We start from the raw sequence: 15,382 nt of genomic DNA on the forward strand, positions 1-15,382 counted from the left end.
GGACATACTATACTATGACTTTTTTTCATGATTTTTGACGACGATAACTATACTATGACTTTTTTTGACCGTTTTTGACGCCATACTATACTGACTTTTTTTCATGATTTTTGACGACATACTATACTATGACTTTTTTGACCGTTTTTGACGCCATACTATACTATGACTTTTTTTCATGATTTTTGACGTCATACCATACTATGACTTTTTTTCATGATTTTGACAACATACTATACTATGACTTTTTTCATGATTTTTGACGACATACTATACTATGACTTTTTTTGACCGTTTTTGACGCCATACTATACTATGACTTTTTTTCATGATTTTTGACGACATACTATACTATGACTTTTTTGACCGTTTTTGACGCCATACTATACTGTGACTTTTTTTTTCATGATTTTTGATGACATACTATACTATGACTTTTTTTCATGATTTTTGACGACATACTATACTATGACTTTTTTTCATGATTTTTGACGACATACTATACTGTGACATTTTTTCATTTTTGACGACATACTATACTATGACTTTTTTTCATGATTTTTGACGACATACTATACTATGACTTTTTTTCATGATTTTTGACGTCATACTATACTATGACTTTTTTCATGTTTTTTGACGTCATACTATACTATGACTTTTTTTTATGATTTTTGACGACATACTATACTATGACTTTTTTTGACCGTTTTTGACGCCATACTATACTATGACTTTTTTTCATGATTTTTGACGACATACTATACTATGACTTTTTTTGACCGTTTTTGACGCCATACTATACTATGACTTTTTTTCATGATTTTTGATGACATACTATACTATGACATTTTTTCATGATTTTTGATGACATACTATACTATGATTTTTTTTCATGATTTTTGACGACATACTATACTAACACTTTTTTTCATGATTTTTGATGACATGCCATGCTATGACATTTTTTCATGATTTTTGACGTCATACTATACTATGACTTTTTTTCATGTTTTTTGACGTCATACTATACTATGACTTTTTTTTATGATTTTTGACGACATACTATACTATGACTTTTTTTGACCGTTTTTGACGCCATACTATACTATGACTTTTTTTCATGATTTTTGACTACTATACTATGACTTTTTTTTTTTTTGAATACTATACTATGACTTTTTTCATGATTTTTGATGACATACTATACTATGACATTTTTTCATGATTTTTGATGACTACTATACTATGATTTTTTTCATGATTTTTGACGACATACTATACTAACTTTTTTCATGATTTTGATGACATGCCATGCTATGACATTTTTTCATGATTTTTGACGTCATACTATACTATGACTTTTTTTGACCGTTTTTGACGCCATACTATACTATGACATTTTTTCATGATTTTTGATGACATACCATACTGACATTTTTTCATGATTTTTGACGACATACTATACTATGACTTTTTTTTCATGATTTTTGACGACATACTATACTATGACATTTTTTCATGATTTTTGATGACATACTATACTGTGACTTTTTTCATGTTTTTTGATGCCATACTATACTATAACTTTTTTTGACCATTTTTGATGCCATACTATACTATGACTTTTTTCATTTTTTTGACGTCATACTATACTATGACTTTTTTTGACCATTTTTGATGCCATACTATACTATGACTTTTTCATGATTTTTGACGACATACTATACTATGACTTTTTTTTTTACTATACTATGACTTTTTTCATGATTTTTGATGACATACCATACTATGACTTTTTTCATGATTTTGACGACATACTATACTATGACATTTTTCATGATTTTTTGATTTTTGATTTTTGACTACTATACTATGACTTTTTTTCATGATTTTTGACATACTATACTATGACTTTTTTTGACCATTTTTGATGCCATACTATACTATGACTTTTTGACTTTTTTTACTATACTATGACTTTTTGATTTTTGATGCATACTATACTATGACTTTTTTTCATGATTTTTGACGACATACTATACTATGACATTTTTTCATGATTTTTGACGCCATACTATACTATGACATTTTTTCATGATTTTTGACGACATACTATACTATGACTTTTTTCATGACTTTGTTTTGACCGTTTTTGACGCCATACTATACTATGACTTTTTTTGATTTTTGACGCCATACTATACTATGACTTTTTTTTGACCGTTTTTGACGCCATACTATACTATGACTTTTTTTCATGATTTTTGATGACATACTATACTATGACTTTTTTTCATGATTTTTGACGACATACTATACTATGACTTTTTTTGACCATTTTTGACGCCATACTATACTATGACTTTTTTTCATGATTTTTGATGACATACTATACTATGACTTTTTTTCATGATTTTTGATGCCATACTATACTATGACTTTTTTTCATGATTTTTGACGACATACTATACTATGACATTTTTTCATGATTTTTGATGACATACCATACTATGACATTTTTTTCATGATTTTTGATGACATACTATACTATGACTTTTTTTCATTTTTGACGACATACTATACTATGACTTTTTTTGACCGTTTTTGACGCCATACTATACTATGACATTTTTTCATGATTTTTGATGACATACTATACTATGACATTTTTTCATGATTTTTGATGACATACTATACTATGACATTTTTTCATGATTTTTGACGCCATACTATACTATGACTTTTTCATGATTTTTGATGACATACTATACTATGACATTTTTTCATGATTTTTGACGACATACTATACTATGACTTTTTTTGACCGTTTTTGACGCCATACTATACTATGACTTTTTTTGACCGTTTTTGACGCTATAGTATAATATGACATTTTTTGACTGTTTTTGATGCCATACTATGCTGACATTTTTTCATGATTTTTGACGCCATATATACTATGACATATTTTGACCAATTTGATGCGTTACTGCACTTGACTTACTTGCAATACTATGATTCTTACAGCGTTTTTGATGCCTTATTATAACATTTAATTTTTACTTCTATTTTGGATTACTATTACCTCTGCATTGCTTTTATATCATAGATTATTTTTAATGTTACCATTCATATTAGATTATTTATAATATTATATGTTTATTTTCTTGTTACATATTACTTCTAAATTTATAGATACTCTTACTGTTGCAAACAACATCTAGTAACAGATTACTATAGCATCTTACATTGCTTATTAGTTTTACATCACTACTTTTAATACAGATTACTTTTACATTATTTTATATTGCAGATTACTTCTATCAATACTGACTACTGAACATAAACAGTTTAATGTCAGTGCCCTTTTTTGGACCATTGATATAAAGCTCTTTGTGAATTACCTGGAGGCCTCTGTACTGGTCTCAAAGAACTGCTTGATTGTACAAAGACTCTTTGTGATTGTGAGCTATGTCTCATTGTCAGCTATTCTGATACATATATATATATATATATATATATATATATATATATAGCTCTGAGCAATTACAGACAGTGCTTTGTTCTGATTTAATAGACACAATTATCAGTTCCCATTATATTCAGTACCAAATTCATTAAATACCAAGTTTTGAGCTGGAATTTACCCAGTGACAAAAATCAAAAGCGGCTGCTGACATTAATAATTCAGCTCATCAATATATATTTTTCACAATGGGTAAGTGTTTCGGACACATACCTTGGTCTGTAAGGTGATGTTGGTGTCTCTGTCCAAGCTACAGCAGTAAAACAAGTAGACCTGGAAAACACAAGCACAGCACTTGAAACACTGATTAATTATACAAAATAGTTATGGAAACTTTTTACCACTAAAACCCACACAGTGAAGTGTGGCAGCTAGGCTGAACCAAATTCCATTTGAAAAACACAGATTTTAGCTTGAAGATGCTTTATTCAGTATTTTTCCTGGTTTTAAGCAGTACTTGAGTTTATTGTAGAGAAAAGCAGGTCCCTGCCTATAATTCGACTCCATGTAAAATGCTCCTGAGCACTTGGATCTTAAGTTACTGCAGAAACAGTGAGTAAACAGTAAACAGTGGCACCTAAGCTCCACCAAACCCTGTTTTAAAAAAAAACTAAAATTTTGGCATTAAACTGCTTCATTCAGTGTTCTTACTGATTATAATCACTACTTATGGTTTTTTTTTTTTTTTTTTGCCAGCTAAGCCAGCTAAACTTGGCAAACCTACAGTCAAGTCATTAATCACAGTTGAACTGTCCTTGTGCTTACCAAAACAAATTATGACGGTAGAAGATGGTGACAGCTGTTCACCTGTAGCTGAACTGTAGTCTGATGTCATTTTGCCCAGTACAGAATGGTAATGGCAGCCAGAACTGGAAGGAGCTAGTAATGCCTGCCCTGGTTCAAAAACATCTCTGTTTACATGTTCTGTTCAATTTTTCTTTCATTGCGTAGGGGTTGATGCAAATGTAAGTTACATTTTCTGTTTTTTTCCCCCTACTTTATACCAACCTTATTTAGCAAATACTCATCCCCTCAGACCAGCCCATGATCAATATAATATGAAACTTCGATTTCTTATATTAAAATAACAGGCTCATCTGTGAACTGGTAAAAGAAGTTCAGAACTTGGACATGGTTTAAAGTTGCATTTTCAAATATCAATTTTATTCAAGGTTTTGAAAACAAATTTACAAAAACAGCAGCAAATTGTACATTTAAGTAATGTTTACTGTTTTTTGATGGGAAAATCTTACAGTCAAGTCAAGCAGAGGCACACAGATGTCTGCATTAAATATAAAGTGATTTGACAATGAAGTAGCTTTTATATATATATATATATATATACACACACAAATTGTATATATATATATATATATATATATATATATATATATATATATATATATGTATAAACAATTTGTTAAACACATTTTTTAAAATATTCTCTACTCATTTTAAAGGCAGTGAAGGCACCCAAAGTAATAAATTAAGCAAAAACAGAAAATAGACTTAATATTAAACAATGAAAAAAGGGGTCAAAAAGACAACAAATATAAGACAAATAAAGGTTTTAAAAAAGGCACACGAACACAAACATTAACAAAGAGTCAGGCAAGCCAAAATATATCGGCACCCATACAACACTCACGGAACAAAATCAGTTCCAGGGTACAGAGGCCACATCCCAATACAGGTTACACAGGTGAGATAATTCTAAAGGCGGTAGTTACTCAAACTATTCACAGCTTTGAGGGTCACTGTCCCTTTCATGGTCTGTATTCATTCATTGTTGGTAATTTAAACTAGACCTATCCCTGAAATTGGAACTGGAAATAAAGAGTCACATTGTTCTCAGTCACTGAACTCTACGGGTTTCCGCCTCAGTTTTCGCCAAACCAGTTTGACATATCTGTGGTATGAAGGGGAGGTGAAGGACTGTGCGGAACAGTTTTTCAATCAGTTTATCTCTGTGTTGTTGCTTTGCAACCAGGTGTTTGTTTTATCATTTTGTTTTTCTGACCCGACACCGAGGTAGGCACCCTGGTTATTTCATTGTGTCGTTGCTGGCTTTCGCGTTGTCAAACATTCCTTTGTAGAGGCGGACAGTGCACAATGTACGATGCAGTCGGCCACTGAATGTGACGTTGTTTTGGAGTGAGAACAAACACCAGCCAGACTGTGTTCAAAGTTCGGTCGGTTTAAAGGTTTGTTGTCTTTTGCGAAGTTTTACCCCGTAGAAAGCGACCCCAAGACTGTTTAACACTCGGGTGGACACATTTTTCAATTCGTCTGATTCGTGTTTACAAATAAATCACTTGTACCAACATTTAACTTTCAGTATTAGCGAGCTCTGGTCACACACGCAGGCTTTTCAGCTTTTGGGTGGGCGGATTGCTGGCGCCGCTAGCACGTGATGTGACAAAGGAAAGTGGAAATATTAACTGTAACGGTTATCGCGTGGTGGATGGGATGTAGACCGATTTTTTCAATAACACTTATATTTGCACAAAGGCACCCAAGACACACCAAACGGCCCTTTTCAAGTGTACCATTCTACGCAATACCTTAAATTGACAACCATTTCAACGGAGTTTGGTGTGTGGGTCTATCTAGAGAAAACTGCACATGCTGAAAAACAGCATTACCTATGTGGCTGTCTGATAATATTTATTTGGTGTAATGTTTTCTTGTATGTATTTCAGCATGAACATGTTCAGAAGAGACAAAGACTCTACAGGCCAAACTCCAGTGGTCCCACCAAGACCCAGCAAGGAGGTATGTAGAAAATGATAGTGGCAGGACTAAGTAGGATATTTTGTCTGTGTGTTTGTTTTATTAATTGCGGACATTAATCATCACCAGGATCTAGACAATCCCATCACACACAGCCTGAACAAACAGGATGCAGGAGTGACATCAGCCTCGCAGGTAAACATTCACACTCGCATGTAAAAACCCAGCCGAACACACTGGTTAGTCTCCTGTGATTGACTGTGATTATTTATTGTAGGAAAACAATAATGAATCAACAAATGAGCTTATCCCAAAGACCAAGGTGAGATCAAATCATGACTCTGTAATGTCTTCTAAACCTAAGTTTTTTGGTTTGCAGGCATGTGTTTTTCTATGATTGATATATATTTTATCATAATTAATCTTTGTTTTTATAAATATCAGAAGACTGGGGTGATGGGAGTTATGCAGAAAGTCAATCCCTTCAAATCTACCTCACAGGTAAAAATATTTTCATTTCTAAGTAACTGTTCATCATATGAAATCATATGGCTTAACATTTGTTCTTTATTTAGGGTCCCTCCACAGTCAGCAAAGCTCCATCCTCAGAGTCACTGGAACAGGGAACAGACTCCACACAGGTGAGACGACTATTATTCCTAGTCTCACAAAACTTTGTAGGGACACAAGATAAACATGTTCTAAATACAACTAAAGAACATGAGCCACAGAGTTTTTCTATGATGTTGGGTAAATAACTGCCTTCAACTTTCATATTAGCATTACAGTGTGTTCTGAGGACAGGAGTAAGGAACCGTAAGTACAAAGATCTGTTAAAGTTTGTCTTTATGAAACTTGTATTTCAGAACCCTGGTATGCTGAAAGGGGTCATTCAGAAGGTCAACCCATTCAAGTCTACCCCCCAGGTAACCACACCATTGTCTGAATGTTACAATGGGTATTATAAGATGATCTGTGTCAGACAATAGGGCATCCACTCAGCTGTTTTTTTCTCACGCAGGTCTCCAAAGCGCCATCTTCAGAGTCACTGGAACAGGGAAGAGTTCCAGACTCTAATCAGGTGAGTTGTAAATGAGGATTTGAGACAATAATTTCTGTTATCAAGAGTCATCTTCAAATAAAAGGTTTTAAATATAGAACCTGGTATTTATGGCCAAATATAAAAGACTGTTAAACTCTATATTTGAAACATAAACTTTGTTTTATATTTACATGGAAATTTACTGTTTTTATATGAGGGGTGTAAATCACAAGTTTCATCATGATACGATATTATATCGATTCAATAGACAATGATTTGACGTTTGGTGATATCACAAAGTCTGTTACATCTGCTGATTTATCGCAATCACTTCCATTCATATCACATCACAAACAGCAACTAAAATATCATTTGACAATTTTATTCCTGAGCTCATCCAAACTTTTAAATGACAAACAGTCTTCTTTTTATATAAAAATAAACCTCACATAGGCAACATTTTGCCTCATCAAATCACTACTCCCATTTGTTTGGAGGTGGGTGTGCTCAGGTGGAGGGTTTTTGGTATTTTTGTCAGTGCTGGCTACTTCCCACAGCAGCCTGTGTTGTGATGAAAGCAGCTGATGTCTCGGCACTTGCTTGTTTGGTGAGGAACATTACAATATGTGTGATCAATAATAATGATCAATTTTTGGATCAATGCTGTGGGATCGTTGATCATTGAATCGATGTATTGATACTGATATTGATATTGATTGATGATTACACCCCTAATTTTGTTTTGTGTTGGATATCTAAGGATTATGTTGTCATTGGGCAATGCAAATTCAAAAACAGAACAGCAGCAAGAGATGAGCAAGCTAACATGGAGTAATAAGACATAAATAAACCAATATATTTTACCTGGTGGTGCACAGGATGACCTTGTGTTGTTGTTGCAGAACCCTGGTATGTTGAAAGGAGTAATGCAGAAAGTCAACCCCTTCAAGTCTTCCACACAGGTACTGCCTCTGTACATTTAACATAAACATTTTGACAAATGGACAACAGTTAAAACAGATGCAGTGATTCACTCCCCCCACAATTATTCTCTCTGGGCTTTAGGTGCCAAAGAGTGATCCTCAAGATGATTGTACAGATCCACAAGAGACTGGAAAAGAACTTCCAGCCAAACAGGTAAATTTTGTCTTGTTCTGCATAATCCACTGATCTAAAAGTCACACTGTCATTTGCTCATATGTGGTTTGATCATATGCTACTGGTATTAGTTTAAATCATCACGTTTAGATTTCAGTCATCCAACTGATGTATTTACTATCTAGAATCCAGGGAAGATCGCAGGAATGATGCAGAAAGTCAACCCATTCAAATCCTCACAGCCAAAGGTACTAGCTGTAATACTGATGATGATGAATTGAACTGATAAATCACTATGTGCATCTTCACATCTTGTGTTTTTTTTTTTTTTTTCCTTACTTGCATGTGGTCTTTCCAGGATACCCAACTTCTACAAGACGACCTTTCCTCCAGCGAAGGAAGCTTAGCAGACAATAACAACTTGCCAGAGAAGCAGGTAGATCTGTGCAATGAAACACAAGACCACAACTGAACATGTAGGTGTTGGGCAAAATAAAAGTAGTCTCTAACATAGCATAACAATGTAGCATAGGGCTACCCTTGGCCCTCAGAATTGCTTCAGTTCTGAGCTAAAGAAAGATACAGAAAGATACAGGCCGTTCTTCAGTGGAAGGTGTCCATGTTTTAAAGACATGACAGGTGTAAATTCACTTCTCATAAAAGGTTCTGTCATGTTTTTAGATGCTGATCTGGGAGATCATGGGGTGTGCTTGACTAAGGCTTTGTTCAGACTGTAGGCAAATTAGTTTCTCAGCACTGTTATTTGCAAGTCGTAAGGTCAGATTTGTGTGTCACCAACCTATCTGCATGTGTTGCTGTAATAACGATGTAGATGTCACTCTGGATATGATGTCATCACCGTGCTACAAGTGACTCAAAAGAAACTGTGATCCAATTTTAGCAGCTAGTGCATCTGGACTGAGACTCACGTGTAGAGGTCAGATTGGGATCACATATTAAGCCACCTCCTAATGTGGTTTGGATCCGATTCGCAAAAAAAAAAAAAAAAAAAAAAAAAAAAAATCAGTTTCATGTGGGTTTTTTGTTGTCCAGACTTCCTAGAATCGGTTTAAAATCTGCATGTGCCAGAAAACCAATATGGACTAGCAGTCTGAACAAGGTCTTTAATAATTGCTAAACCACTCCTGAATCAGTCTGGGTTGTTATTATCTTTGACTGAGGGACGTTATTGAAGCAGAGCCTGGCTCTATAAATATAGTCTGAGAATTCCTAATGTCGTAGTGATTCTGATCAAATGGTTGTGGCATCACCATGTATCTGTAGTAATGTGTTACTCTCTACCACTGTTATTCTTCCTACTGCCACCAGATGGCACCAAAGAAAACGTTTTGATCGACTTTGGCTGCGCATTAAATCACCCTCCTATTCAGTCATTCACTACTCTTTACGTAATGGACCGTAGTGCACAGTGAATTGAAATTTTAGACTCTTATTATTTTGTGTCAACACTGGCAACTGTTGAGTTGTGCAACAATGATTTCCGCATCTAAAAAAAACATTGCATTTTGGGATTGTTAGCAGGCAGTTGTATACATGCCATGAACTTTCACACACAGCCTTTGAGTTTTTCTTATAAAATATTATCTACATACCTATATGTTTTTCTTTTCTAGCTTCCCCTGATTCATTGATGACAGAATGTGATGAATACATGTATGTACTTTTCATTTTTTTTCTGTGTATTTATTTCAGAACCCAGGAATGTTCAGAGGGATGATGCAGAAAGTAAACCCTTTTAAGTCTTACACACAGGTACTGTACAAAAAAAAACTTATTAACTTTGTCAATTAAGATTTTCTAAGTCAGTATTAAGTTCGCTTGACTTAAGGGCAACAGTTTTAACTGCTAGTGTTCACTTTTAGAAGGTTGTGAAAATACCCACTGTTTTTGTAATACAGATGCCAAATGATGAATGTCAAACAGACTCTGCAGTTCCATTCAAGACACAGGTACGGGATAGGGTTACAGTGACTTTTGGACAGATATATAGTGTTACTACATGTTGGGGATTTCTTTGTTGTCTGTTCTTAACAACTTTAACAACTTAAATAACTACAGTGTCCAGTTCATCATAGCTAAAAGATTCCGATAATGAAGGAACATCGAGCAGATAACATCTGTTCTTTTGGGCAGATTTTTATCGTTGTTTGCTGCTTTGCTTTGACACCTGCTCACTTAAACTTTTTAAGACTTTTTTCTTTTGCCTCATCAGGAAAATCAAGCTATTCATAGTGAACATTCCTCCAGCTCCGAAAGCTTGGATGACAGCACCATAGAGAGACATGTAAGACATAAAGTACACAGATTAAAGTTTTTGCTTCAAGTTTTGATTAAAGTATTTGATTAAAGTTTTTGCCATAAATTTTATAAGCTAGCTGGTACATCTTAGAGACAGCAGTGACTCACTCTTAATTCAGTGTTTTTGCTTTTACTGTTGTGCGAGGGGACTGATGATACTCAGAGGTAACAATGAAAACCTGCTGTCTAGTCAAAAGAATGCAAAGCATCTGCAAACTTCTGTGTCTGACATGAGCTGGACAACAGTCGTTTTAAAAAGCCAAGAGTCAAGTTTTTAATTGAGTGAATCAAACATGTAATAAATCTTATAGACCAATAATCATGAAAATCTACAGTTTGCAGTCCTATACATGCATGATTGTGAGCTTATCTGATGCTTTGTTGAAGCAAGCAAATGGTATTAGGAGAGTTAACCTCCATAACCTTTCCAGTCTATTTGGTACACTGATGGTGACGCCAGCAGTGAGGTGAAAAATCAGCCAGCAGAGGCACCAAAGAAACGAACTATGGTATGTAAGACAAGTCAAGTCATATTTAAATTAGTTCATTAAGCATGTGAAGTAAGACTGCTACTAACAATTATCTACATGTATACTACTACTATACTACTTGAGAATAACTTTTGTTTTCTTTATCTCTTCTCCAGACTTTCAGAATAAAGAGGATTTTGCCCAGTGCGTTGTTTGGATCAGGAGCAAAGGTACAGCCTAGTGTTTCTGCTTTGAGTTTAACATTATGAATTAAATTTTCTGCACTGGACATTAGAGATTCTATCATGCATTTTAGTCATTATTTTTAAATGGTTATGTATTTTACTTTTGCTTATGTTTTGTTTATTATCTATTTTTGGTTCCACAGGACTCTGCAACGGCATCATCTGAAGTTCAGGCATTACCCCAGGTTAGTAGGAAATGCAGCTTTATGTGTATGCTGCCTTTTGAACATAGAGGCCATTCAAAGTGTTGTGTATTATGACATAACAATGAATGAATACACTTTAAATAGAATGAATAGAATTATATAAAATCAACAAAAGAATAGCTGACATAATACACACAAATTTAAAGAAAACAGAAGTACAGTGTAAAGATATGAACCAAGGGCACAGGAAAAATAGATCTGAAAGTGACTAAAACTGAGGTGAGGTGCAGTACAGCAGTTTACCCTCAGTGCAAATTACATTTGGTGACTGCCAAGTACAGATACACCTCTCTTCAATTCTGTTTGGAGAGTGGCTTTATGTAAATAAAACCACTTTACCAGACGGGTGATATGTTTTTAAAGGGTGTGTGGTTAGAGGACATCCTTTATTTGCCCATGGCATCTCTAGACCAGCAGGGGTTCCTTTATTGGAAGAGATTTTGATTAAAATGTCAGTGTTGTGGCCTACATGATTATTTTGTCCTGTCTTAACCCTGCTGGAGCACGCAGGCTGTGGTTTCTCAAGTGAATTCTTCAGATGATTTCCCCACATGTGTCTTTCCTGTTGGCAGGTGCATCTCCCTATCATATGACAGCTGACCTTAAATTACCAGAACAAACACCTTTTGAAGTGCAATGAAAATTAACTGTATGCCATAGTTAACTCTATAGGAGATCAAGGAAGACATTATACAACATCCATCTAGTACATCAGTCTGTACGGTCGGCTCACTATAACCTTTCTGCCAAAGCCGCTGCAGCCTACATTCAACCTGTAGATAAGTCTGAAAAAATCCGGAAAACAAAGGTAGTACATTATACAAAAATAAAAAATATTTGCCTTACTCAGGGTATTAAAACACACAATGAACTGTTTAGTAGTCTAATTAAACAATTATATAAAGGTAATCCCACCACATGAAGGCATATATGTGGTGGATCATTTTAACAATTGAAACCACACTAAATCTTTACACTGAAAAATGTGGAGCACATAAAAGACATGGCTCATAATTTGTCCTGTCTATAAGGTGCTGGTATGGCAGAAGAGATTGAGTACAACTCAGAATTAAATCTCAATTACCCAAGTATTTTTCATTACAAAAGTGATTAAAATAAGACTGACTGTTTAATTGCAGGAGATGTTATTGTTGTAATATGTTATTGTAATGGGGTGAGGCTTAATTCCGAATTCAAGTTTGAATAGCTTGTGGTTTGAGGTGTAGTTCCAGTACACCTCTATTTGCTTGAGGCAGTTTTTCTGTTTTACCTGATGCAGACACCTGTGGCCTCGCTACCCATGACTTGTGCAGAGCAGTTTCTTTTTACTGGAACTAGACTGCATATGCCACACCTTGCTCTTGGATGTTGACCTGTTTTTTTTTTTTCCCTCTTTAAATATTACAAAAATGTTAATTGCTTAGTTAATACAATACAATGTATCACAATTAAGATAAGTATAAAGGATAATTTTGACCCAGATAGTTTCTCCGTACCATTGTGATATTGGCATGTGTCTAATGATAGATGGCTAGGTATATACTTTGCTAATGTTTTATAGCAGAAAAGTACTGTTGCACCAAACCTCAAAGGTTTATTAGCGTTCTTGAATTGGGGACACAGGCTACAACAAGGTGAAAAGCTTTGACTGTTGTACAGCAGCAAAACAGGATGTTCCAATTGTGTGTAATAAGTAACTCTTTAACAGCTGTTTGTGTGGCACCTTTTGTTCTAGGAGGCTGTTGAAGTTCAGACACTACAAATGGCTGAAGTACTGGTGCCCAGTGAAGGAACAGTCCTGGACCCTCTGGAAGTATGCTCATTTTTTAATCTTATAATATTGCATCACATGATGCCTGAAGTGTAATTTAATCTCCATGAACAGACTTATTTAAACTGTTCATTTCCAGGATGAAGAAGGCCTTCTGGGGTGGTGGAGAACAGTAGAAGGTATTAATGACATTAATGATATGTCATTAATGTGATGATTTGTTGATGATTGTGTTTATAGCATCTGAAACTTGTTTGTCAGGATGGGATGAGTGGAATGAAGCAAACCAGAATGACGACGCTGAAGAGTAAGTAAACATTTAGTGAAGTTATTAATTTGCTTGTGGAAAGGCTTTAGTGTAGCATTTGCCAATGGTAACAAGGAAAAAAACCTTTTAAGGTTTATCAAAGCACTATGCTTCAGGTCCTTTTCTTCATTCATCTTGTGAAGTGATGGTTGCATTCCAGTAAATGTTTCTCTTGTAATATCTTTTCCTCGTCTTAGGGTGGTGGAACAAGCGGCTGATCGTGTCTTCATGGCGGCTCGTCTTTTTGTTCGCTTTTTCAACCAGCGTGGCGCCTCACTCCAGCAGCGCATCCTTGAGCTCCTCTCTTTGGCTGACGCAGCAGACAGTTTTCACAAGAAAACGGTCACAGCCAGTGTCGGCGGTGGGTTGGCCAGTGTCGCTGGGTCCGTCACTACCATCACAGGCCTCATTCTGGCGCCCTTCACAGCAGGAACCTCCCTCATCGTCACAGCGGTGGGCATTGGCGTAGCCACGGCGGGTGGGGTAGCAGTCTGCTTCAGCCAACATCACAGACACAGTCCATTCAAAGACGGACCGCAAAAAGGTGGAGAAGATGATTCAGGACTACCAGGACGAGATCAAGGACATTAAGGAGTGCCTGGAGTTTCTGCAGGTGAGAAGATGTCAGCTACACACAGCTTAATGGATAACTCCAGCATTTTTGAACCTGAGCCTTATTTAACTGTCCACGTCAAAGCACATCCACTAAAGTGTTGCCATTGACTCAGGCTCAGATTGTTTTTAGTATCAACAACATTATGGATAGAATTCCTACAGAGATAGAACTTTTAATCACAGAGTACAATCCTGATCCAAGGAATCCTGTCCATGATGTTGTCAGACACTTTGCTGTGCCAAGTGAAGCCCTAATGTCAAATCTTTTTTACCTACCTGACAGGAAGGGATGGAGACACTTGAGGAGTGGAACTTTGAGAAATATGCTGAAAGCATCTCAAAGAAGCACCTCAACCAGAACGTCAAACATGTGATGAAGGAGGGTGGCCGGGCCGGCAAGGCTTTAATGATCAACACAGAGAGCCTGATCAGCACCGTCCAGGTCCTCGGTGTTGCAGGTGGTGCCGCCAAAGCCGCCCAGGTGATGAGCGTCACCACTGGAGTTATGTCAGGTCTCTTCCTGGCGCTCGATGTCTTTTTCCTGGCAAAGGACTCCATGGAGCTGAAAAAGGGAGCCAAGACGGAGTTTGCTGCTAAAATCCGTGAAGTTTGTAAGGACCTGCAGGACGGGTTGCTGGAGCTGAACCGCATCAAGGAGCAGCTGCAGAAAACCATGGATGGGATAGAGGTGGAGGTTGAGGAGGAAGAGGATGAAGAGCAGTTGAAGTCTGATCTGAAGAAACTTGTGGAGCTTGAAGAATGAAGGAACAGTGGTTAAAATCTAAACCAAAGTTTCACTGTCTTAATGTAAAACCCAGACACTGACAGACAAAAAACTGTTTGTATCAAATGCAAAATTTTGTTTGAGTAGAAATGGTAGTTTTAATACCTTCTACTGTACTTAAAAGTAGCAATTGTTGTAATGTATTTTAAATATTTATATCCTAAAGTAGTAATTTTAATTATATATTAAACCAGAAGTTGCCATATTTTCTCTTTGTCATTTGTTTAAATTAATGCCAGTTTTGTTGCAATAAAAGTGTTAAC

At 35.7% G+C, this 15,382-nt stretch overlaps 1 protein-coding gene across 1 annotated transcript; it reads left to right on the forward strand.

Moving 5' to 3' along the window:
• The first annotated feature begins 5,331 nt into the window (after positions 1 to 5,331).
• Positions 5,332 to 15,382, forward strand: LOC108874167 (uncharacterized). Its single transcript, XM_051075539.1, is given in 24 exon segments — positions 5,332 to 5,560; positions 6,232 to 6,304; positions 6,392 to 6,457; positions 6,540 to 6,584; positions 6,707 to 6,763; positions 6,838 to 6,903; positions 7,129 to 7,188; positions 7,284 to 7,343; positions 8,207 to 8,266; positions 8,370 to 8,441; positions 8,588 to 8,650; positions 8,761 to 8,838; positions 10,116 to 10,175; positions 10,322 to 10,372; positions 10,636 to 10,707; positions 11,153 to 11,230; positions 11,368 to 11,421; positions 11,580 to 11,621; positions 13,378 to 13,455; positions 13,553 to 13,592; positions 13,675 to 13,720; positions 13,918 to 14,209; positions 14,211 to 14,333; positions 14,619 to 15,382. Coding segments are annotated over 23 exon segments (2,115 nt in total). The 5' UTR covers positions 5,332 to 5,560; position 6,232; the 3' UTR covers positions 15,099 to 15,382.

Source organism: Lates calcarifer, linkage group LG14 (genome assembly GCF_001640805.2).
Source record: "Lates calcarifer isolate ASB-BC8 linkage group LG14, TLL_Latcal_v3, whole genome shotgun sequence".
Taxonomy (NCBI): domain Eukaryota; kingdom Metazoa; phylum Chordata; class Actinopteri; family Centropomidae; genus Lates; species Lates calcarifer.